The sequence below is a fragment of the Loxodonta africana genome, chromosome 15 (assembly GCF_030014295.1).
Source record: "Loxodonta africana isolate mLoxAfr1 chromosome 15, mLoxAfr1.hap2, whole genome shotgun sequence".
Classification (NCBI taxonomy): Eukaryota; Metazoa; Chordata; class Mammalia; order Proboscidea; family Elephantidae; genus Loxodonta; species Loxodonta africana.
In genome coordinates this window covers 75,299,840-75,325,165 of record NC_087356.1, presented here as the reverse complement: position 1 = coordinate 75,325,165, position 25,326 = coordinate 75,299,840, and the positions used below count along the sequence as shown (strand labels likewise).

The following is a 25,326-nucleotide window of genomic DNA, read 5'->3' as shown; positions in this document are numbered from 1 at the left end:
CCACTGCTAACCAAAAGGCCAGCAGTTTGAATCCACCAGCCACTGCTTGGAAACCCTATGAGGCAGTTCTACTCTGTCCTATAGGGTTGCTATGAGTGGGAATTGACTCAACAACAGTGGGTTAGGTTTCAAATTTTGTGTTGTATATACATATAAAAAACCCGTTGCCGTTGAGCCGAAACTCAGGGTTTCCAAGGAGTGCCTGGTGGATTCGAACTGCCAACCTTCTGGTTAGCAGCCGTAGCTGTTAACCACTATGCCTGCAGGGTTTCCTCTGTAAGTTTAGGACTTGGAAAAGACAGTCTTTCCTGTTGTACGGACTTATTTACTCCTGTCAGAGAGTGAGCACCAAGCAGCCCCCTTGTGGTGCCCTTTCGGCCTTGACTACAGGAAAACCTGAGCTAAGTTTGTCCTTAATTATCATCGCTCTTCTCTCAGCCTAATTATCCGTTCCCTGTTTCCCCTTTCTTAATTGGTTCTTGTCCTTTTATTCTGCATTTTGTTCTATTTAGTCTGTGTTTTGTGTTATAGATGGTTTCACATTTGTTTCTAGAAGTAGGGGGAGCCTGCCTAAGCAGTGTTCACTGGCAGCACAACGAGAGCTACTTGAAAAAGTGAAAGAAAACAGCCCACTTGTGAGAAAATGAGAAGGAAACTATAGAAAAAGGGCTGTGTTTTTCATCTGGCACTGTGCTCTGTGGCTCTGGAGCTGTCCCTGTAACATGTTTCTTGGTCCTTGGCAGGTGAATGGCTACGTGGTGAACCTTTTCTGGGCATTTGATGCCCACAAACAAGAGAAGAGAACTTTGAACTTGCAAGGGAGTATCTTGTCACACAAAGGTAACAGCTGGGGGCTGGCCAGGGTGTTCACAGTAAGGAGTAAGGGAAAGACCGACTGGGCTTTGCCGGGGAGTCCCTGGGTGGTACAAACAGCTAATGAGCTTGGCTGCTCGTTGAAAGCTTGACAGTTGAGGTCCACCCAGAGTCTCCTTGGAAGAAATGCCTGGCCATGTACTTCCAAAAAATCAGCCATTGAAAACCGTATGAAGCACAGTTCTATTCTGACACACTGACACACACGGGGTCACCATGAGTTGGGGTTGGCTTGGATGGCAACTGGTTTTACCTTTTCCTGGTGTGTATGCAGTGCCTGGGATAGGCGGTGGGATCTTCCCTGCGGTCACTGTGGATGGAACAGTCCTTATCCATTGAGGATAGTGTCTGTGGGACTGCCTTCAGGGTAGAGGGATATACCCAACAGGTGCTCAAGGTCCTTTTAACCTGATGGCTCTGTATGGACATCAGAGGGTAAAAAGGAGGAAAAACTGGAAAGTGGCCAGATTAACTGCCCTCAGATGATTTTTGTCAGTCTTTTCCAGCTTGCTTTGCTCCTGCTTTGCTAAGTAGTAGTGTATAGCTGGCATTCAGTACGTGTTTTTGAATGAATGAACACACAGACAAACTAAGGGAGGAAGTGGTCCAGTCCCTCTACATCTGTGGAAAGACTGAGCCTCCTACCAATATGTTAAGGGCAGGATTTCAATTTTTTTCAAAGACAAAGCCTTCAACAAACAGCCAAGGCTGCCTCTGAATGTTGCAGGGGGCACCGGGGCGTTCACCAGCACACTCTTCTAGCTGCTTGTAAAGCACTTTCAGTTATATTTTCCTGCAGTCCTAGATATAACCTTATGAAACAGAAAGCACATGTGTCCTTTTACTGTCTTTTTTTTTTTTTTTAAGCTGAGGGTCCACTGGGTTAAGTAACTTGCCTAAGTAAAAATAACATTGCATACTTACTGTGTGCAGACACGTACCCAGGGGTTTTATTTATATTGCTTTAGATAACCATAAAAACAACTCTGTGGGTCACATCATTTCACAGATGAGAAACGCAGGCTCAGAGATTAATTTATGAGCCAGGACTGGAACCCACATCTTTTTTATGTCAAAGCCTATGACCGGCATTGCCTCAATGTCACACCACTAGAAATTCGCAGAATCAGGAACAAAACACAGGTCTTAGCGGCTATCGGAGCCCTGGTGGTGCAGTGGTTAAAAGCTTGGCTGCTAACCAAAATGTCAGCAGTTGGAATCTACCAGGCGCTCCTTGGAAACCCTGTGGAGCAGTTCTACTCTGTCCTATAGGGTCACTATGAGTTGGAATCGACCTGACAGCAACAGGTTTTGGTTTAGCAGCTACTCTCTGAAATACGGTAAGGGCTAGCTCCGTGCTAATCCTCACTCCAAGTGTTTTACAGCCATTTTCCTTTTTAATCTCCACTATAGCTGTGTAACAGCCAGCTGTTACTTTAAAAACAAGGAAATAGACTTTAAGAAGTTAAATACTTTACTCAAGGTTATACAACTGTAGAGTTACGCCTTGAACCCAAAACCTTCTGGTTCTAAAGACCATGCTCTTAATATATCTTTCCCTTTGCCCACTGCTCTTTGATTTTTTAAAAAATCTACCCTAATTATAAAAGCACATGCTCATTACAGAAAATTTAGAAAACACACCCAAAAAGAAAATTTCCCGTAATTTCACATTCTGGTGAAATCACTGTTACATTGTGGCTATCTGCTAAGTTAATGTATTTTTGTTGTTTTTTCTGTGAATTGACCTTTTTGTATTTTTTTTTTTGTTTTTCATAAAATTGGAATAATATTATATACGGTTTTGTATTTTACCTTTTTCATATAGTGCACAACTGTGAGAATTTCCCATGACGTTAAATGTTCTTTGAAAGCACAACTTCCAGTGCGTGGAATGCATGCAGCGAAGTTTATTGAACTGTCACTGGGCAGTCAGGCCGTGTACAGTTTTTTTCTGTCTTAACACTGTGATGAATATCTTCATTACGCAAATTTTTGGGTCCCTCTCTGATTTCACCGTCTGACTGGATTGAAAAATATAAAGATTTTCAAAGCTCTGTTACACAAGGCCAAATGGGTTTCTGGGAGTGTTGTACCAACTTATATCTCTAAGTGGTAAACTAAAAGAAATTACCTAGTTTCCATACAGCATTACATGTAGTCCAAAAAAAAAAAAACAAAGTCAAACCCGTTGGCATCAAGTTGACTCCAACTCGTAGCGACCCTGTAGGACTGAGTAGAAATGCTCCATAGGATTTCCAAGGAGCACCTGGTAGATTTGAACTGCCAGCCTTTTGGTTAGCAGCCGTAGCTCTTAACCACTATGCCACCAAGGGTTTCCATGACATGTAGTAGTCATCAATACATACATTGAATAATGGAAGCCCTACAACATGTGGAACTACCTATAATGAGAGATGACTTTCTTTTTTTTTTTTTAACCTGGGGTGTGTATGTTAGGATGTTCAGTTTTGACTAACACCCTCAGCTTCCTCCCATCATCTTGTCCATGTTTTCCCAGTCAGCAATCTGACAGCTCATACATCCTATGAGATTTCTGCCTGGGCCAAGACTGACTTGGGAGATAGTCCTTTGGCATTTGAGCATGTCATGACCAAAGGGACTCGCCCACCCGCTCCTAGCCTCAAAGCCAAGGCCATCAATCAGACTGCCGTGGAATGCACCTGGACTGGCCCCAGGAATGTGGTAAGTCGGCCAGGATGACCATCACAAAGTAAGTCTGGCCTCTCCTTTGATGCTAGGCCACTAGAAAGTCCCAGAGCTTTCTCCTCTGCTGTTGCTGCTTCCTTTTCTCACCCTGAACACAAGCTACCCTCTTGGTTGGTTCTGGATTATCTTGTAGAGGAAAGTGACATCCCAGCCCCAGCGTGACTTTCCACACTCTGGCCTGGTTTCTGAGAGGTAGCACTCTGTGATGTTTGCTGTTTAATGAACCTCGAGGGCGAGAGGGTGGCATATTCGTGTGCTGAGGAACTGTGCTAGCTCATGGGCTTGGTGAGAAGTCAGCAGTACTGACAATGTGTACTGCAACTAAGTCCTAAAGTATCTTGCCCTCCGCTTCCCCAGCCCCTTCGCACCTGTGTGATTGCCCCCCAGCTGGCCTTCTGTGACCAGGTCCTCCTAAGCGTGCACCTGCATTCATTCCAGTATACCCGCTGCATGTGTATACAGCTCTTTGTTCTCTTTTATTTCTAAATATTTATAGTGATTAGTTTTGTGCTTCTTTTTGATTCTGATTTTTCACTTCACACCTATGCCCAAGGTGTGCCTTGCCAAGGTTCTTAGCACATCCCACTCCCCGCCCCTGCCTCTAACCTTTGGCTTAGGCTCTTTCTCCTCCCCAGAGTGCTTCCCTCCTTCCCTACAATCAAATCCTGATCTCTTTCCTTTATGAACTCCTAAAGTATTTCTAGTCTGTGCCATACATATGACACAGTGCTTTTTTAGCCACTGCTTTATCCTTTTTGATACTTTTTGTCTGTTACCAACTAGTTTGTAAGCTCCTTGAAGGCAAGGATTGTTTCCTGGGTTTTCCAAATGGAAAAAGCATATAGAACTAAGCACATAAGTAGAGGAAGCGGCTCATGTCTTGTCTTCCGTGGATGTCCCCAGTGTGCATTTGATATAGTATTGATTTGCAGGGAAGTAACCAGAGTTTGCAGGTTTGCATGCAGTTGTCTGTAAGGTCAGTGGTGAAGACGGAAGGAGAATTAAGATTTACTGAGCACCCGCTGTGTGCCAGGCACAATGCAAAACCCCTTTGTATATAATCTCGTGCTAACCCTGTCATCAACTCTATGTGGTAAATAACTCCTCTCAACCAGTGAGGAAACTAAGGCTCAAAGAGGCTAAGCAACGTGACAAAGTTGAAGCTCTAGTGTACAGTAGACTCTGCATTTGAGCTCAGGTTTGACCAGTTTAACAATCTCTTTGAATACTCTAGAACTTGCTTCTGAGGCAGAGGCGGTGAGGAGAATGTCCAGGACCATCCCAGAACTCCCTGTTACCTTGAAGTAGATTCTGCCCACAAGGGGGTCTTTCCATTTGTATACCCAACTACCTTGTCACCCACGACTGTCTTCACAGAATAATGCAAAGAACACTGGAATGTGAAAAAGAAGAACAAAGGAGAAGACCTCATACTTCCTAGTCTCAAAAGTTACTGTACAGCCACAGTAATCAAAACAGCCTGGTATTGGTTCAGTGACAGACACATAGACCAATGGGACAGAATCGGAAACCAGAAGTAAATCCATCCATCTATGGGAAGCTGATCTTTGCCAAAGGGTGAAAGTCCATTTAATGGGAAAGAAACTGTCTATGTAACAAATGGTGCTGGCAAAACTGGATATTAATTTGCAGAAAAATGAAATAGGATCCATACCTCACACTAGGCACAAAAACTAGTTCAGAATGGCTTGAAGACCTAAATGTTACAGCTAAAACTATAAAGTTCCTGGAAGATAACATAGGGATAAAACTAGGGGATCTAAATTTTGGCATAAATAGTCTATCAAACACAACTACAAATACACAAACAACAGAAGACAAATTAGGTAACTGGGACCTCCTAAAAATTAAATACTCAATGCTCATTAAAAGACTTTAATGAAAGAGTAAAAGGAGAACATACAGACTAGGAAAAAAAATCTTTGGCAACAACATATCTGATAAGGGTCTAATCTCTAAAACTTCAACAACGCAACAACAAAAAAACCAAACAATACAATGAAAAAATGGTCAAAGGACGTGAACAGAACCTTTACCGAAGAAGACATTCAGGCAACTAACAAATACATGAAAAGATGCTTGCGATCCTTAGCCATCAGAGATGCAGATCAAAACTACAATGAGATACCATCTTACCCTGCAAAAATGGCACTAATCAAAAAAACGGAGAACAACAAATGTTGGCGAGGTTGTGGAGAAATTAGAACTCTTAGACACTGCTGGTGGAATTGGATTGTAAAATGGTACAGCCACTATGGAAAGCAGTATGGCACTTCCTCAGAAAGATAGAAATACCTTATGATCCAGCAATCCCACTCCGAGGTATATACCCTAGAGATATAAGAGCTATACATGAGTAGACACAATGTGCACCTATGTTCGTTGCAGCATTATTCGCATAGCCTAAAGATGGGAACAACCTAAGTGCCCATCAATGGATGAATGAATAAAGAAATTGTGGTACATACACACAATGAAATTCTACACAATGATAAAGAATAATGATGAGCACATGAAGTATCTTATAACATGGATGAATCTGGAAGACATTATGCTGAGTGAAATAAGTCAATCACAAAAGGACAAATATTGTATGATATCATTTTTATAAAAAGTCAAGGTTAGGTATACCCACAAAAAGTGATGTTCTTTGATGGTTACCAAGGATAAGGGGGGAGAAAGGGGGAATCATTTTCTATATAGTGGATGCTTATTATTTTTGGTGATGGGAAAAGCAATACCCTATATGGGTGAAACCTGCACAACTTTACCAAGATAAATGAAGACACCAAGAAGTACGTAAGAATAAGGGATAGTTTGCGTAAATGCTGTAACATGAAATTTTACAACAGCAGTATGCAGATGACACACCTTGCTCAAAGTGAAGAGGACTTGAAGCACTTATGAAGATCAAAGACCACAGCCTTTAGTATGGATTACACCTCAACATAAAACAAAAATCCTCACAACTGGACCAATAACTGGCATCTTGATAAATGGAGAAGAGATTGAAGTTGTCAAGGATTTCATTTTACTTGGATCCATAATCAGTGCTCATGGAAGCAGCAGTCAAGAAATCAAAGGTCGCATTGCACTGGGCAGATGTACTGCAAAAGACCTCTTTAAAGTGTTACAAAGCAAAGATGTCACTTTAAGGACCAAGGTGCGCCTGGCCAGAGCCATGATGTTTTCACTCACCTCATATGCATATGAAAGCTGGATAGTGAATAAGTAAAACCGAAGAAGAATGGATGCCTTTAAATTATGATGTTGATGAAGAATATTGAATATACCATGGACTGCTAAAAGAACCAACAAATCTGTCTTGGAAGAAGTACAGCCAGCATGTTACTTAGAAGCAAAGATGGTGAGACATGTCTCATGTACTTTGGACATGTTGTCAGGAGGGGTCAGTCCCTGGAGGAGTACATCGTGCTTGGTAGAGGGTCCACGAAAAAGAGGAAGCCCCTCACCGTGATGAATTGACACAGTGACTGCAACGGTGGGCTCAAACATAGCACATGACCGGGGAGTGTTTCATTTTGTTACACATAGGGTTTCTGTGAGTCAAAACTGACTTCACAGCACCTAACGACAACACACTTAAAAATGATTAAAATGACGGTATTTCTTGTTATCTGTATTTTACCACAATTAAACAGAAGAAAAAGAAGAAGAAACCCTCAGCTTCTATCCCTCTTCATCACAGTAGCCACTGTCATCTGGTTATCTTCAGTGTCCATGTGGGGTCCGTTCTTACCCCTGACTCCCTTCTATCTGTAGGTCCCTTTCCTTCACATAGTCCTACAGCCCATGGCAGTCACAGGCTGTCTTTTCTGAGCTCAAGCCTGCTCTGAGCTCCAAGCTCCCACTCTGGCCACATTGACCCCTCCCATGCTCTGTTGCACTCTTGTTCCCCTCTTCCCGTCCATTTGCATTTACTTTCTGACATCTTGGTCCTCTGTTCTTCTCTTTCCTCACCGTCTCTGAGCTTATCACCCCCTTCAGTACCTCTCTTCCTGTTTTTCTATCCACACTGTCCCCTCTCCAGTCCTCTCCTGGCTTCTGAACCATGCTGGAGAAAAACTACACTATTGCCTGGAACTTTGCATATATCCCTATCTCTGGATCAGTCACCTCTCCATTCTTACCATTCTTCTGGACTCCTACAAAAAAAAAAAAAAAACCAAACCCAGTGCTGTCCCTATAGGACAGAGTAGAACTGCCCCATAGAGTTTCCAAGGAGCGCCTGGCAGATTCGAACTGCTGTCCTTTGGTTAGCAGCCATACCGCTTAACCACTGCACCACCAGGGTTTCCTTGGACTCCTACAGTTCCCTTTAAATCCCATCTTACCTGCTTGGTAGGTAAGAGCTTGCCTGCTAACTGGTAATTTGAATCCACCAGCCGCTCCTTAGAAACCCTATGGGGCAGTTCTACTCTGTCCAATAGGGTTGCTGTGAGTCGGAATCGACTCGATGGCAACGAGTTTTTTGTTTGTTTGTTTTTTTACCTACTCATCTACTCTCAGAGAAAATGCTCTGTGATCCTATCTAACAAAGGAAACTTCCTTAGCTCCTCATCCTCCTGTCATAAACTCCCTCGGCTTTTTCCCTCCTGCTACAGGTCCTTCAAATCCCCACTCCCCTGTTTTCAGCTCTTCCAGTTTCTCACTTGTGTCAGCATTAAGAATGGTTGCCTGGGATCAAGGAACCTAAAGTAACAGTAACTTTATACAGTCTGTTTCCCTCTCAATCAAAAGAAGTTTGGAGATCAGCATCCAAGGTGTTATGGATTGAATTATGTCCCCTAGAATTATGTGTTGTAAATCCTAACCTCTATGCCCGTGGTTATAATCCCATTTGGGAGTGGATTGTGTTTGTTATGTTAATGACACTGGATTAGTGTAGCATGTGTCTTAAGTCAGTTGCTTTCAAGATGTGAAAGAGATTAAATAAGCAAGGGAAAGAAGCAGAGATGGGGGAAGAGAGGTGCCAAGCCACCTGAAGATCACCCAGGAGCAGAAGCTCAAAGAGATAAGGGCCTTCCTCCAGAGCTGACAGAGAGAGAAAGCCTTCCCTTAGAGCTGGCACTCTGAATTCAGATTTCTAGCCTCCTAAACTGTGAGAAAATATATTTCTCTTTTTAAAGTCATCCGTTTGTGGTACTTCTGTTATAGCAGCACTAGGTGACTAGACACAGGGCTTCTGTAGCAGCAGCACAATTTGATCCCGGACCCTGGCTCTGCCATCTTTAGTATGTGGTGTCTATCTTCAAGGTCACCTCGTGGTCCAAGAGGAACCACAACTACTGTCTGTACCCAGGCAGCAGGAAGGAAGGGGAAGGCTTGTCCCTTTTTTAATGAGCCATCATGAAGATCCCACATTACCCTTCTGTGTAGATACATTGACCAACACTTAGTCATGTGGCCTCTCCTGGCTTCCAGGTGTTATCTTTTTTCTAGATGTCGATTCTCACTGTCAACCAGAGTCATACTAAGGAAGAAAAGGAGAATGGGTATTGTCTGGGCAGCTAGCAGTATCCATCCTGGCCTCCCTCCACACACATACTTCCTGTGCTGTTTACCCTCTGCAGAATCCCACAGCCTCTACCTCACTCAGCAAATCCACTCATTTCCCCCATCTGTGCTGCAGATGGGCAGAGGGCCACCCTCCCTGCTAACCCTCCTAGCTGGCTAGGATAGCATTGAAAGCTCTGTACGTGGACCTTCTCAGATATAATCATGTCTGTTTTTCCTCTCGTCCATCTCTCCTCAAGACTGGGCTCTTAGAGGACAGAGACCACCTCATCTTTATCTTTTTAGGTGCTGATATGGTGCCTAGCTCAATGTGCCTTCTCTGTAAATATTGATGCAGTTCGAAGGGTCTTAACTAGGGATTTCAAGAGGATGAGGTCATTAACTAGTGAGCTGATGTCCTTTTCCATTCTCTGTGTTTGTCAGGTTTATGGTATTTTCTACGCTACATCCTTTCTTGACCTCTATGGCAACCCGAAGAGCCTGACGACTTCACTGCACAACGGGACAGTTATTGTCAGTGGGGACGAGCAGTATTTGTTTCTGGTAAGCTTCCTGTCTGTGCAGTTTCTGTTTTTTGAGGGATGCCATACTTGGCGGCCTCCTGAGCCCTGACCCAGAGCCTGGGGATCTGGAGGCCTGGAGTCCAGACACCGAGTGTGTGACGAGAGGGAAGTTGCTCCCATTTCGCCAGCACATGCCTGAAACAGGACAGCAGCTTGATCAACTGCAGCTCTATGGCAAAGTATTGATAATTAGGCGAATGAGTCACAAGAATGCATAAATCAAAAGCTTTTGTAGGATTCCATTTCAAGGAATTTAACCTGTATACTTGTACGTGTGTGCAGAGATACATGTGAAAAGATGTTTGGGGCAGCAGTACTTGGGATAGCAAGAGACCGGAAACCAGTGTCGAGAGAGGACTGGTGAAAGATACTATGGTCCTCCATGGGACGGAGTATTGGGCAACCATCCAAAAGAAGTTCAAGTCTAAATCTCTAAGCTGCTTTGTTGAGTGAAAGAATCAAAGAGCATAATAGTATGGGTACTGTTTTTCATTTGTGTAAAGATAAAATAAGCTACATACACACACATGCATATATGTATATGTACGCATTTATGCACACACGTATGTATGCATTTATACACGTATCCATTTATGCACATGCATGTGTATGTATATATATATATACATCCAAAAAAAAAAAAAAACCAAACCCAGTGCCATTGAGTCAATTCTGACTCAGCGACCCTATAGGACAGAGTAGAACCGCACCATAGAGTTTCCAAGGAGCGCCTGGCAGATTCGAACTGCCGACCCTTTGATTAGCAGCCGTAGCACTTAACTACTATGCCAACAGGGTTTCCTGTTTATACGTACATGCTCATATATGTGTATATATACATTTATACACATACCAAAAAAACCAAACCCATTGCCATCCAGTTGATTCTGACTCATAGCGACCTATAGGACAGAGAAGAACTGTCCCATAGGGTTTCCAAGGAGCAGCTGGTAGATTTGAACAGCCAGCCTTTTGGTTGGCAGGCGTAGCTCTTTACCACTGCGCCACTAGGGCTCCTATACCCATACACACGCTTTGTATATGTATGTGCACACACCCACTCTTACAGCTATGCTTCTACATGTATGGGATAATTCTGAAAGGAAGCACAAGAAACTGCTACCAGTGCTGACTGTGAGAAAATGAATTAGAGACCTGGGGTGGGTAGGGAATTATTTTACATCTTATATCTTTCTGTACTGATATTGTATACATGAGTCACTATTTTGTTTAAAAAAAAAAAAAAAATTCTAGTAGAGATTGTCTAAAACTCATGCAGTGTTTACTTCCTGTGCATGTGCTTGGGCCCTAGGTCCGTGTGGTGGAGCCCTATGAAGGGCCATCGTCCGACTACGTTGTAGTGAAGATGATCCCGGACAGCAGGCTTCCACCCCGTCACCTGCATGCGGTGCATACAGGCAAAACCTCAGCTGTCATCAAGTGGGAGTCACCGTATGATTCTCCTGACCAGGACCTGGTAAGCGGCCAGGCATCCAGCAGCCTTGCTTGTTCTTGGGATGGGTGGAGACATCCGATAATGGGGCAAGAAATATAGGCCTAGTGATTGGAACACCTGCCCAGTTCTACCTGGCTAAATACAGAGTCTTTATAACTGACCACTTTTCAAGTCGACCCTGACTCATGGTGACCTTATATGTGTCAGGATAGAACTGTGCTCCATAGGGTTTTCAATGGATGATTTTTTAGAATTAGATCACCTGGCTTTTCATCTCTGTGTGAACTCAACAGGGGCCTCTTTTTAGTTGGCTCTTCACCATTATGCCCAGCTGTCATTTGGTTTGTCCCTCCTTCCTCCCTCTTCTCTCGCATTCCCTCCCTGACCTTCTAAAACAGAGTCAGCACACTGTAGCCTGTGGGCTAAGTGTAGCCCATCATCTGTTTTTGTAAATAAAATTTTATTGGAACCAAGCTACACCCATTTTTTTGCATAATGTATATGGCTGCTTTTATGATACAAACAATAGAGTTGAGTCGTTGTGATGGAGACCATCTGGCAACCAAAGTCTAAAATACTTACTGTCTGGCCCCTTACGGAAAAAGTTTGCTGACCTCTGCTCAAAGAAAGGACAGTGATTCTAGAAAATGGCTTCCATTTTCCATTGCTCTTGGCTGCTTTTACTCCACCCTCACTGGGGTGGTTGATTTTAAATGCATGATTACTCTCGTCAATATTATGACTCCTCTTGACTCTCAACTTCTTCCTTATGGTTGAGTTTCTGGTACCTACGATATGCCTCTTTATTTTTCCCTTACCCGTACACATGAGAATCAAGTCTAGTTTTCTGTTCATTAGAGCTAGGACTAAACATTATTATTCATTACTTCTCTACTGACAATATTCCCAAGCCATGGCATGATGGAGATACTCAACTTTGAGTTTGGGTTTTTCTTGGCTACTCCAGCCTATCTGCTGATGTCACAATTAATGTGGCCTTTTCTAGATCTAAATGATAATTGTATACACAGTTCTGTGGATGAATGCCTGTTAATAAGGTTGGATCTGGCCAGTCCAAAGGCTTTCCAAAGGACGAAGCCAGACTTTGGAGCTCAAGATAATGTTGCCATTGGTCACAGCCACTGATATACTTAGGTGACGTGCACTGTTGAACTTCAAAGAGTAAAAAATGCAAAGCTTCTGATTACCGTTAAGGTGGCTTTTTTCTTCTTTTAGTTATATGCAATTGCAGTTAAAGATCTAATAAGGAAGACCGACAGGAGCTACAAAGTCAGGTCCCGCAACAGTACCGTGGAATACACCATTAACAAGTTGGAACCTGGAGGGAAATACCATGTCATTGTCCAACTGGGGAACATGAGCAAAGATTCCAGTATAAAAATTACCACGGGTAAGCCGCAGGGAGATTAGAGGCCTTCTCTCGGTGGAAGGCTCCCACGGAGCATTAGGACAGCTCTAGATGGGCCCTTTCTCTTTGGAATTGTATGGGAAAGGCCCTCTTTGTGCCCAATGGGGAGGGCAGTGAGGGGGGCAAGTGGTCTGGGCTGCAGTCTGGTGGCCAGGGCACCATGGGCTGGGAATGGCTGGTGCTTCCCACATTCTCTAGCTCTCTTTTAGTCTCCTCTCTCCTAGCTATTTTTGATACTGCTAGGGGAGAAAAGGAGGAAAGCCCAAGAGTTAGGAAACAAAACTGAAGACTTGCCAGTCAGGCCAAGCTTGCATCTGGGGACCTGATCTGAAGTCGCGGTAGTCTCTTGTGGCAATGTGACATGCAGAAATGGAGAAGGGACCCCAATAACTGGGCAGTAGATTAGAAGGCTGACTCAGCAGCCAGAGTACATATAACATATTCAGTTATTCGGAAGGCAGCAGATAGTGTCGGGAGTTCCAGTAATGGAGGCTGTGTCCCATACAGCTGGCAGTACGAGCAGTGTTCCTGGGCTATCCCCTGTCACTCCAAGGCTCCGTCTTCAGGCAGAGCTCTGTAGTTCTGAGGATCCTCTGTGGACAGGAACCAGTGCAGACATCCAGGCAGATGTACAGCGTGCCGTATCAAGGAGGCTTTGGAGCCAGGTCCCCATACCTCCAGCCTTCCCACCTCCATTGCTTTTGGCCATCCTTGGGTCCATAAGCTGTCAAACCAAGCCCTCTCCAAATTTCTTGGCTAAATGTGTTATAATAATAAAAAAACAGGTGCTAGTTTTTTTTTAGTTAAAGAGGATCAACCATGTGCTAGATTCTGTACTGACCAGTATATATGCGTTTCCTCACCCAGCCCTTCAAGGTTAATATTACTGATCTCCCTTTTACAGACAAGGAAATGGAGGTTTGAATGTGTATCTGTTAACTTTTAACTGCATCTTATTTTGTCTTTAATTTTCAGTTTCGTTATCAGCACCTGATGCCTTAAAAATCATAACGGAAAATGACCACGTTCTACTATTTTGGAAGAGCCTAGCTTTAAAGGAAAAGCATTTTAATGAAAGCAGGGTAAGTTCCTCCCTCATTCTCCATGACTTTCGAGATCTAATTGAAACGTGATTTTAGAGATGAGCTTGTGAACAGCATGCTGGCATAGCTAGAGGAAGAAAAAAAAAAGAATAAGGACAAGGAAGTGAACTTGAGAGTTAAAAGACCTTTATCTGTGGGATTGCTAATTAGTGAAACGTTTCTACTGCCCATTAAAGATGAGAATCTCTACACTAAGCACTTTTTAATCCTGAACTTGTCTTCCCTGAAAGAAAGGGAAATGGGTGAGGGAGCCCTCACTGTGCTTCCTGAAGCTGGGCTGGGGTTCAGCATCTGAGCCAAGAATCTCATCGCTCCCAAAGGCTGTGACTTGAGTGCCAGGAGCTGATTTGTCATCTCAGAGAAATTAGAGGGAGCAAGAACTTGAAGATACTCCATTGACATAAGAAAACCACCTTGTTTGTTGTTTTGTGTGTTGTAAGCAAGACACAGCCAATTCCTGTATTCATAACAGGAGATAGGGGAAGGGGAGCCGAGACTTGGGAGTAGGTTTGCCATCCAGGAGTGGACAGATTCTTGAGTGGAACTGGGTTGGCCTGATTAACGTCAAAACATTAGCTAAATAGAAACCCAGCGAGTGAACTATGGCTTCCTGGAGGTATAACCCATAACCAACTGCTGTTGAGTCAACTCCGAATCATGGCATGTGTCAGAGTAGAACTATGCTCCATATGGTTTCCAGTGGCTGATTTTTTGTGAAGATCACCAGGCCTTTTCTTCCGAGGTTCCTCTGAGTGGACTCCAGCATCCAACTTTTCTGTTAGCAACCAAGTTCCTTAACCTTTTGTACCACCCAAGGTCTCTAAATGAAGGTGTGCTGTAGGCAGAGCCTAGGGTTCTATATAGTCACAGGTTAATGCCAGATGCGAAGCTAAATTATCATTTGAAAGTTCTCACAACTCTGTGAGAATTCTCTCCACTCTCGAAACTCTGACGGATAAATAATTAGCACCCTTAAACTTAAAGAGAACTTTCATATCAATTCAAAGCACTAATATTCTTAATTCTCAAAAAGCAACAGGTAGCAACGTAAAAAATTTCAGCAGCAGTAAGTAAAAGAAGAAAACATTCAGCCTCATTAGTAATTTTAACAACAAAGAGAGAGCACTTTCTTATTAAATTGGCAAAGATTTGGGATGGAAGCACATTACCAGAATTGGGAATAGTTAGCAAAATAAGTACTGTGGGAATATAAATTGGTTGAAACTTCTGTAAGACCCTTTGGTAATATGTATCAAAAACATTAAACGTGCTCACATCCTTTATCTCCGCAAGTCTTCTAGGAATTTACTCTAAGAAAATAATGTGCATAAAGAATTTATGTACAAGGCTGTTCAGTGTAACATTTTTTATAATAACAAGAAATAGGAAACAACCTAAATGCCCAACAGAAGGTGACTGGTTAAATGAATTATGAGTGGTTGATGTTTGTGTAATTTAATTTTTTTTCTTTATGCCTTTATGTATTTTATAAATATTCTACTCAGCATACATATTAGATAGAAAATAATAAATGCTAGTTTTTTTTTAGTTCATAAAACCACAGAGGAGTGGGATTCCAGGCAGGTGGTATTGCAGGGCCCAGTTTGGCAGCTGTTTGACATAAGAGGACCTCTCTGGGTGGTGGAAGCCCAGCTTTTAAGTGGAGATTGCAGGTTAGTATTCCATTCCTAGCAGAGGGTCCTGGCATAAGCATAGCATATCCGTCTTCTGACTTTATTGTGAATCAGATAATAGGGCAAGTCAGTGGAATGGGGATGAAGAGACCAAAACTGTGAACTAGGGCCCAATATGTAACTGGGAGATAAGGCATGAAGTCTTTTTTGGAGGGGAGAGAGGGAAGGAAAGGTGATGGAGGATTGGTAGTCTTGTCACTGAAGTACTTGGAGATCAGCAGACAAGTCCAGTAGTCAGCCCTGATTGCAGCCCACATCCTGGGTCAGGGCTGTACTCAGAGTTAATCTATCTCAACACAGGAGCCCAGGGCTCTTCCTGAGTCAGTCTAACTAGCAAGAGATTGAATACTCTCCTCTAGTGAATAGGGGCCTGAGATCTGCTTTGAAGAGGAGAGAGAAAGTGAGCTGTGCTCGGACAGTAGTGTCCCTGCACGTAGTTTCAGAAAGAAATGCCCTGTCTGTTCTAATTACAAGTTCCCTTTCCCTGCTTTAATGCTTGAGACCATCATGACCTGGATTTATTATTAGTCAAATCCCTATACAAAAAATTGTTACTAAATTGTCCAGATTCATTAGAGGTATTTAACATGGCTTGAGTGAGGGGTATTGGTGTTTCAGCGGTAGAATTCTCACCGTCCATGTGGGACACCCAGGTTTGATTCCCTGTCACTGTGTCTCATGCACAGCCATCTCCCATCTGTCAGGGGAGACTTGCCTATTGCTATGATGCTCAGCAGGTTTCAGCAGAGCTTCCAGACTAAGATGGACTAGGAAGAAAGGCCTGGTGATTTACTTGTGAAAAATCAGCCGGTGAAATCCTATGGATCACATGGTCTGATCTACAGCTGATCATGGGGAAGGCGCAGGACTGGACAGTATTTCATTGCATTGGGAATGGGATCACCATGAGTTGGGGGCTGGCTCAGTGGCAACTAACAACAATAACAACGTTGCTTGAGACAAGTGGACTGCTGTCTGGAACTTTGTGTGTGTGTACCAAAATATTTGCTAAAATGGCTTTTTTTAGGGCTACACTTTTCATTTTTCACTATTCAGCTGCTAAGTGGGTGTATCAGTTATTTCAGACATTTGGGGTGGGAAAATTCCTATCTTCTGAGTCCAGTATCTTAGCTGTAATATAAAAACAACTGGGAAGAAACCCAAAGTGCTTTAGTGTCTATAAAATCCTGCATAAGGAGTCCACATAAAGTTGCACCGGTAATGACACTGTCAGGCTCCTTGTTCAGCTTCCTGAGCCATCTCTCTGTGTGTCTGTTCGCAGGGGTACGAGGTACACATGTTTGATAGTGCCATGAATATCTCAGCTTACCTTGGGAATACCACTGACAATTTCTTTAAAATTTCCAATCTGAAGATGGGTCATAATTACACTTTCACTGTCCAAGCAAGATGCCTTTTTGGCAACCAGATCTGTGGGGAGCCTGCTGTCCTGCTCTTTGACGATTTGGGAACTGGTAAGTCACTGTGACTGCTGTCTTCAGTTCTGGGAAGGTAGCAAGGAGGCATGTGGTTTGATGAACATGTATCTTTCTGAAACGCATTTAAAATATTCTCTCAGCTCAAGAGAAAATCATTTGTATACCGTTTTAATTAGTCACTAATTGATGTAACAAAAAAACGGTCCTGAGCCAGGCATGGTCCGAGGAGCTGGGATTTCAAAGGTGACCATATTCTGAATGTAAAGCACCATTGTGAGGGGAGGAAATGCAAGGCTGATACAAGTCAGTCGATGTCCTCCTCCATCCTTGCATAGTAGCTGTAAGTCCCATACTGCTGGCCTCAGATAAAGACCTGAATTTGACTTGGGATCTCTGTCTTATAGACAGTTACAGATTTGGGCCGTTGTGTTGGAACCACACTGTTTTTACACAGAAAGTTAGTCTGCTTATATCATCATAGCTTGGCCAGGAATTAAAAAAAACAAAAACAGAAACAACAATATGCGACAGGTCTTTTTAGTTCTGTTTACTCCGAGCCAAGTACTAACCAGTGGTCAAGTCCACATTTTGTCATAGAGTTTAATGTTCCATTGTGTAGTGCTTCCCACAGTGTGTTCTGGTGGAATAATTCCTCTTGGAGCCACCCTATAAAAGGATAACATTGCAGACCACAGCCCCTTTGGAGATTCTTTGGGTCCATTAGCATATTTCCACCACTCATCTGTCAGTTTGTCGTACTTCGTTGGCTTGCTTGTTGCTGTGATGTTGGAAGCTATGCCGCTGATATTTCAAATAGTGGCAGGGTCACCAAAGGTGGACAGGCTTCAGTGGAGCTTCCAGACCTAAGATAAACTAGGGAAGTCTACTTCTGAAAAAAATTGACCAGTGAAAACCTTATGAATAGCAGTGGAACATTGTCTGATATAGTGCCAGAAGATGAGCCCCTCAGGTTGGAAGACACTCAAAATATGACTAGGAAAGGGCTGCTTCCACAAAGTAGAGTTGACCTTAATGACGTGGATGAAGTAAAGCTTCTGGGACCTTCGTTTGCTCATGTGGCACGACTCAAAATGAGAAGAAACAGCTATAAACTTCCATTAATAGTCAGAACGTAGAATGTATGAAGTATGAGTCTAGGAAAATTGAAAGTCATCAGAAATGAAGTGGAGCTCATAAAGATCACAAATGCACTGATATTGGCCATTTTGAATCAAACAACCATATGGTCTATGCTAAAAAAAAGGATTGACAAAATGAAGAGGGGCAGCATCCCATTCGTTGTAAAAAAAAAAAAAAAATTTTAAGATCTATCCTGAAGTACAAGTCAGTGATAGGATAATATCCATATGCCTGAAAGTAAGACCAGTTAATATGACTATTATTTAAATTTATGCACCAATCACTAATGCCAAAGAAGAAGAAATTGAAGACCTTTACCAACTTCTGCAGTCCGGTATTAATCAAGCATGTGATCGAGATGCATCGATAATTACTGGTGATTAGAATGCGAAAGTTGGAAACAAAGATGGATCAGTAATTGGAAAATATGGCATTGATGATAGAAATGACACCACAGATCATGTTCTAGAATTTTGCAAGACCGACGACTTCTTCATTGCAAATACCTTTTTTCAACAAAGTAAAAGGCGACTCTACACATGGACCTCACCAGATGGAATACACAGGAATCAAATCCACTACATCTGTGGAAAGAGACAATGAAGAAGCTCAATATCATCAGTCATAACAAGACCAGGGGCCGACTGCGGAACACACCATCAATTGCTTATATGCAAGTTCAAGCTGAAGCTGAAGAAAATTAAGTCCACTAGAACCAAAATACGACCTTGAGTATTTCCGACCTGAATTTGGAGACCATCCCAAGGATAGATTTGACACACTGGATACTAATGATCGAAAACCAGACAAGTTGTGGGATGACATCAAGGACATCATACATGACGAGAACAAAAGATCATTAAAAAGACAGGAAAGAAAGAAGAGACCAAAATGGATGTCAGAAGAGACTCTGAAACTTGCTCTTGAGCATGGAGTAGCTAAAGGGAATGGAAGAAATGATCACACAAAAGAGCTAAACAAAAGATTTCAAAGGGCAGCTCGAGAAGACAAAGTGAAGTATTACAATGAAATGTGCTAAGATCTGGAGTTAGAAAACCAAAAGGGATGAACACACTTGGCATTTCTCAAGGTGAAAGAACTGAGGAAAAAATTCAAGCCTCTAGTTGCAATAGTGAAGGACTCTATGGACAAAATATTAAATGACATAGGAAGCATCAAGAGAAGATGGAAGGAATACACAGAGTCACTGTACCAAAAAGAATTGGTGGAAGTTCAGCCATTTCAGGAGGTAGCATATGATCAGGAACCGATGGTATTGAAGAAAGAAGTCCAGACTGCACTGGAGACATTAGCAAAAAGTAAGGTTCCAGGAATTGATGGAATACCAATTGAGATGTTCGAACAAACAGATGCAGTGCTGGAGGTACTCACTTATCTATGTCAAGAAATTTGAAAGACAGCCAGCCCCCTGGCCAAACGACTTGAAGAGATCTGTATTTGTGCCCATTCCAAAGAAGGTGATCCAACAGAACGCGGAAATTATTGAACAATATCATTAATATCACACACAAGTAAAAGTTTACTGAAGATCATTCAAAAGTGGTTGCAGCAGTATATCAGCATGGAACTACCAGAAATTCAAGCCAAATTCAGAAAAGGACGTGGAACAAAGGATATCATTGCTGATATCTAACCAATCTTGGCTGGAAGCAGAGAATACCAGAAAGATGTTTACCTGTGTTTTATTGACTATGGAAGGGCATTCAACTGTGTGGATCATAACAAATTATGGATAATATTGCAAACAATGAGAATTCCAGAACACTTAATCATGCTCCTGAGGAACCTATACATAGACCAAGAGGCAGTCGAGGGGGATACTGTGTGGATTAAAATTAGGAAAGGTGTGCATCAGGGTTGTATCCTTTCATCATACTTAGTGTGTATGCTGAGCAGGTTATCTAGTGTACTATATGAAAAAGAAGGAGGCATCAGGATTGTAAGAAGCCTCATTAACAACCTGCAATATGCAGATGACACAACCTTGGTTGCTGAAAGTGAACCCGAAGCATTTACTGATGAAGGTCGAAGACCACAGCCTTCAGTATGGATTACACCTCAACAGAAAAAAAACAAAAATCCTTACTGGACCAATAAGCAACATCATGATAAACAGAGAAAAGATTGAAGTTGTCAAGGATTTCATTTTACTTGGATCCACAGTCAACAATCCATGGAAGCAGCAGTCAAGAAATCAAATGATGTATTGCATTGGGCAAATCTGCTGCAGAGGACCACTTTGATTTGTTAAAAAGCCAAGCTGTCACTTTGAGGACTAAGGTGCAGCTGACTCAAGCCGTGGTATTTTAAGTCTCCTCATATGCATGTGAAATCTAGACAGTGAATGTTGTCGTTGTTAGGTGCCATTGTTGTTAGGTGCCATTGTTGTTAGTTCCCCGTGATAAAGACTATTATAGAAAGTATAGAAAATGAAGAAGAGTGTAAAGATAAATTTAAAATAATTTGCCGCATGCTTCTGTAAACATTTACAGCTTTGAAAACCATACGGGGCAGTTCTGTGCTGTCCCATAGTGTTGCTGTGGTTTTGGCTTGGTTTTTTATTAGCGTATTAGAGACTGAGAACTCCTACAAAAAACAAACACTGAAATGGTTGTTAACCTAGTGTTTTCCAAATAAACAACAACAGCAAAAAAACCTGTTGCCATCGACTGAGTCCTACTCCTGGCAACCCCATGTGTGCAGAGTAGAACTGTGCTCCATAGGGTTTTCAAGGCTGTGACCTTTCAGAAGCAGATCACCAAACCTTTCTTCCAAGGCTCCTCTGGGTGGGTTTGAACTGCCAACCTTAGGGTTAGCAGTTCAGCGCTTAAATATTTGTGCCACCCAGGGACTCCATTTCTCAAAAAGAATCCCTTCTTTAAGTAAAACCAGTTAGCAACCTATGAAATAAACTTTGGGAAAAACTGTTGGGAGGTCAACTGTCTTCATAAAACCAAGATTGTTAGGCAGAGTCTCTTGGCTAGACCTCGTGGCCTACATCTTGCCCTTGGTATTCACTTTCTCCTTGGAAGTGGGGGGTGGAAGCTCACTAATTTCTGTTGCTTCTGCCATGCCGGTGTCCAGTTTGTTACTGCAGCCTAAAATGGTCCCTTAATTTACCATTGCCTGAATGAGGTTAGGTTGGGACACGTTAAATATGATTTTTCTAGAGTTTTTCTTTTTTAGGTACTTTAACCAAGGAAATTTAAATGAAGAAATGAGTGTTGAATTATTTGATTAGGCTCACAAAGAGTGGTTGCTCTCTTGTCCGTCTTTACAAGTTCCTTGCCAGAATGCTCCTGGGTAGTGAGGGCGCTGCCTGCCCACACCTCCTCCCCCCACATCAGAGAACAACCTCCTCGTGGAGACCTAGATCCAGGAAAGTCTCTTCCGCTTCCTCGGCAAAGAACTGCCTCCTAAGTTCCATTTTCTGCCTCAGGCTCAGCCTTTTCATAAGATTTTTGGCAGGAATAGTATATCCCTTTCAAGGAGACTGGCCCCCAACCCAACAGGGTGTGGCTTGGCCCTTCAGCCTCAGTAGCACAAATCTGTCACTAAACCATATGATAAAGTGAGCATGTAAGACAGTGGGGAGGGGGCATCACTGTTATAAGCACCTAAGTGGCTTTGCAAAGAGCTTTCAAAATGTTTAAGGAAAGGTTCTGTCTCTTTCTCTTTTATTTAAGTAAAAAACCTCGTAAAACTTCATGAGCTGTTAAGCCAGTGTTCTAGTAAAGGAAATCTCATTTGTATCACTTAATGGAGCTTCAGGTAATTGCAGTTCAGAGTGACTTTGGCACCAAGTAGGGGAAAATAATTGCAATCTTGTTAATTAGTGGTCTGATTTCACATCCTCTTATGCAAGGCAAGCAAGTGGTCTTAAGTAATAATGCTAATGAAATCAATGTTGATGCCCCAACAAAGGTCTCCCTTCCAAGAGATTATCTAAATAACCAACAAGGCAGTGATTAGGAGTCTAATGTAATTATCGTATTTGCATGCACAAGGCCCATGGACTCTCAGCTCATGGCAAGTAGTCAGGAAACAGCCAAGCATCACGTGCAGGAATGTGTCACATCAGGCAGGTGGCTCGGGTAAAACCACTTGCCATTGAGTCGACTCTGATTCATGGCAGCTCCGTGTGTGTCAAGTAGAATTGTGCTCCACAGGGTTTTCAATGGCTGATTTTTCAGAAGTAGATCACCAGACTTTTCTTCTGAGGTACCTGTGGGTGGACTCGAACCTCTAACCTTTTGGTTAGCAGCTGACCATATTAACTGTTTGGGTCACCCAGGACTTGGCTTGGGTAGTTATTGCAAATGCCTAGTGTTTTTGTTGAGTGGGGTGCTTGTTCATTCTCCTGTCCATAGGTAGGAGGCTTATTGGTTGAAATCATGCCTTGGCAGGTGCAGATGCATCAGCGATTCAGGGTGCCAGATCTACCGATGTAGCTGCAGTGGTGGTACCCATCTTGTTCCTGATACTGCTGAGCCTGGGCGTCGGGTTTGCCATCCTCTACGTGAAGCATCGGAGGCTGCAAAGCAGCTTCACTGCATTTGCCAATAGCCACTACAGCTCCAGGCTGGGCTCCGCCATCTTCTCCTCAGGGGATGACCTGGGTAAGTGGGCCAGGGGAGGTTGGTTCTTCCTCTCCGAGCAGACCCCACAAAGCCAATGACTAGTATAGGAAACACCTACCTTAAGCCCATCGGTGGACACTTCAGCCTTTACTTCAAATGAGTTATTCATTAATCAGTGATTCTGCTGCTTTGGGATAAACCACTTAGACCCCTTAGATTTTAACTATCTTGAGATTAGAATACCAGTATTCTCTTCAGTAACCTTAATTCTGATCTGAGAGAGTGTCTTAATTACATAGTGCTGCCATAACAAAATGACACAAAGTAGGTGGCTTTAAAGAGCAGAAATTTATTGTCTCACAGTTTTGGACGCTAGAAGTCCAAATCTGGGCATCAGTTCTAGGGGAGGGTCCTTTCTTGTCAGTAGGCCTGGGTGTTCCTTGTCTTGTAGACATTTCTTCACATGGTCTTTTCCTACTGTGTGTGTCTGTCTCTCTGTCTGTATTACCCTTTATAAGATACCGCTCAGCAGAGATTAGGTTTAGGACCCACCTGCTCAGGTATGACCGTTAACGTAAAAGAGAACCCCTATTTCCAAACAGGGTCGCATTCACGGTACAGTGGTTAGGATTTCAGCACATATTTTGAGGGGGACATGATTCAATCCGTAACAAAAACTAAAAACCAAATCTGTTGCCATTGGGTCGATTCTGACTCATAGCGACCCTATACGACGGAGTAGAACTGCCCCATAGAGTTTCCTAGGCTGTAATCTTTACGGGAGCAGATTGCCAGGTTGTTTCTCCCATGGAGCGACTGGTGGGTTTGAATCACCAACCTTTCGGTTAGCAACTGAGCCCTTAACCATTGTGCCACCTGGGCTCCTTCTGGAGGTCCTAGATAAGAAAAAAATAATGCTTTCCCACTCAGTTTCTACCAGTAGATGTCCTTTCTGTGTGGCTTTTTTCTCTTACATTGCTACTGCAATCTCGCCAAGCATTCATATTTGATGTATCAATAACATACAGCATGGAAAAAGGACATATTCCTTTCAGAAATGTCTGTATGTTCAGATTGTTAAACACTTCATATAATAAAATGGGAGTGTTAAAAGACTTCCCAAAGCTCAGTTTGGTGAATGTGAGTTTACATAACTCTTTCCTCAGTAAAATTAGTTGTAATTACTTTTGCTTTGTATATAAAGACATTTGTGCATTCCCATTCACCAATCATTTGCTATTCGCTCTGTCCCCTTTTATTCTTGATTTCTTTCCTTCCTTACGAAGCAAGCACATGGACTGCCTCACGTGAATTGGGGGCTGGGGTGTTGTTTACTTCTGTTGGGGGCAAAAGGAGTCAAAGGTGCCACATAGCAATGACAGAACATGGATTGTTACAGTGTTGTACCAGGGGCCATGAGCCTGGGAAGCTGTCCTCAAAAAACTTAAACCCCTCCAAGATCCTTTTTCTAAGAGAAGTGTGAGTTCAAAGGAGAAAGCAGACTATGAAGTTAACTGCTGATGTAGGCTGTGGGTCACTCACATTGGGGAACCCAAACCCCACCTTTAGCTTTTGGGATAAGTTAATGAGATTCTTCTTCCTAAAAGATTGGCTTCCCTTATTTTGCTAAGCTCAAGCTATCATAAGAATAGGCTTGGTTATTATGATGGAGAGAAGGGTGACCCGAGAATAGTGGAGGGAAGCTGGGCTAGGTTTCAGAATTGACAGCTGTGCTTGGCTGGCTGTGGTATTGACTTTCCTAGCTGAGAGTTGTGAGGAGGGTGTTGGAGGAAGGGGGCAAAAGGGTGGGATGCGGTATCTGGCAAATGTGTACTGGAACTCACCAAAAACTGTTTCGCCTTTAGGGGAGGATGATGAAGATGCTCCTATGATAACTGGATTTTCAGATGACGTCCCCATGGTGATAGCCTGAAAGAGCTTTCCTCACTAGAAACCAAATGGTGTAAATATTTTATTTGATAAAGATAGTCGATGGTTTATTTTAAAAAGATGCACTTTGAGTTGCAATATTGTTATTTTTATATGGGCCAAAAACAAAAACAAAACAAACAAAAAGGAAAGAAACAAATGAATAAACTTTGTAGTAATCAACTGTGAACTTGAAACCAGGTTGATTTTAGTAACCAAATGGCTTTCATTTGACATTAACGTAGTCTTACAGGGCTGTGCTTGCTGGACATGCTTTTAAGTCTGTGAGATCATTTTAGTTCAGTAAATTGGCCATTTCTTTTATTTTTCTAAGATGCAGAAATGTATTTAATAAACTCTTCAAGAGAGAATGATGGGTGGAATCCCTTCTCCTTGAAGGTGTGATCAACTTTTTAAGTTTTGTTTGGATTTAGTTGACATGAAAGTGTTTTGGGTATATTATGGGGGAAGGTTCTTTTGTGTTATTTTGTTAATTTATTGGGACTCTGTTTAAGGCCAGGCTTTAGTAGTCATCTGACACTGCACGTGTGATGAGCCTCTTGCCCATAGGATTGGGGCGGGGGCGCAGAAGGGTTGTTGTTGCCATTCCGGAAGCAGCCCACTTTCCTTCACTTGTGTGTCACATAATGGTATTTGATAGGAGGGAGCATTGAGTCATTGCTCAATTGTAGTTCAGCAGAGCTGCAGCTTGGGAAGCCTTGCAAGCCAACAGCTTCCTCTTTCTTCTGTTCATTAATGGAATCTCTGTATATGGCTCTGTACAAGATGTAACTTTGAAATCTACAAAAT

At 42.6% G+C, this 25,326-nt stretch overlaps 1 protein-coding gene across 3 annotated transcripts in view; it reads left to right on the top strand.

Annotated features, from left to right (window-relative positions):
- SORL1 (sortilin related receptor 1) overlaps positions 1-24,736 on the top strand; it is a 195,255-nt gene extending 170,519 nt beyond the window's left edge. For all 3 annotated transcript variants that reach the window (XM_003418269.4, XM_064268936.1, XM_064268935.1), the window contains 9 exons: positions 744-840; positions 3,395-3,579; positions 9,586-9,705; positions 11,038-11,202; positions 12,418-12,592; positions 13,586-13,692; positions 16,690-16,882; positions 22,414-22,626; positions 24,453-24,736. In XM_003418269.4, coding sequence (XP_003418317.3) covers positions 744-840; positions 3,395-3,579; positions 9,586-9,705; positions 11,038-11,202; positions 12,418-12,592; positions 13,586-13,692; positions 16,690-16,882; positions 22,414-22,626; positions 24,453-24,520 — 1,323 coding nt within the window. In that variant the 3' untranslated portion in view covers positions 24,521-24,736. The remainder of the gene's footprint in view (positions 1-743; positions 841-3,394; positions 3,580-9,585; positions 9,706-11,037; positions 11,203-12,417; positions 12,593-13,585; positions 13,693-16,689; positions 16,883-22,413; positions 22,627-24,452) is intronic.
- Positions 24,737-25,326: the final 590 nt, after the last annotated feature.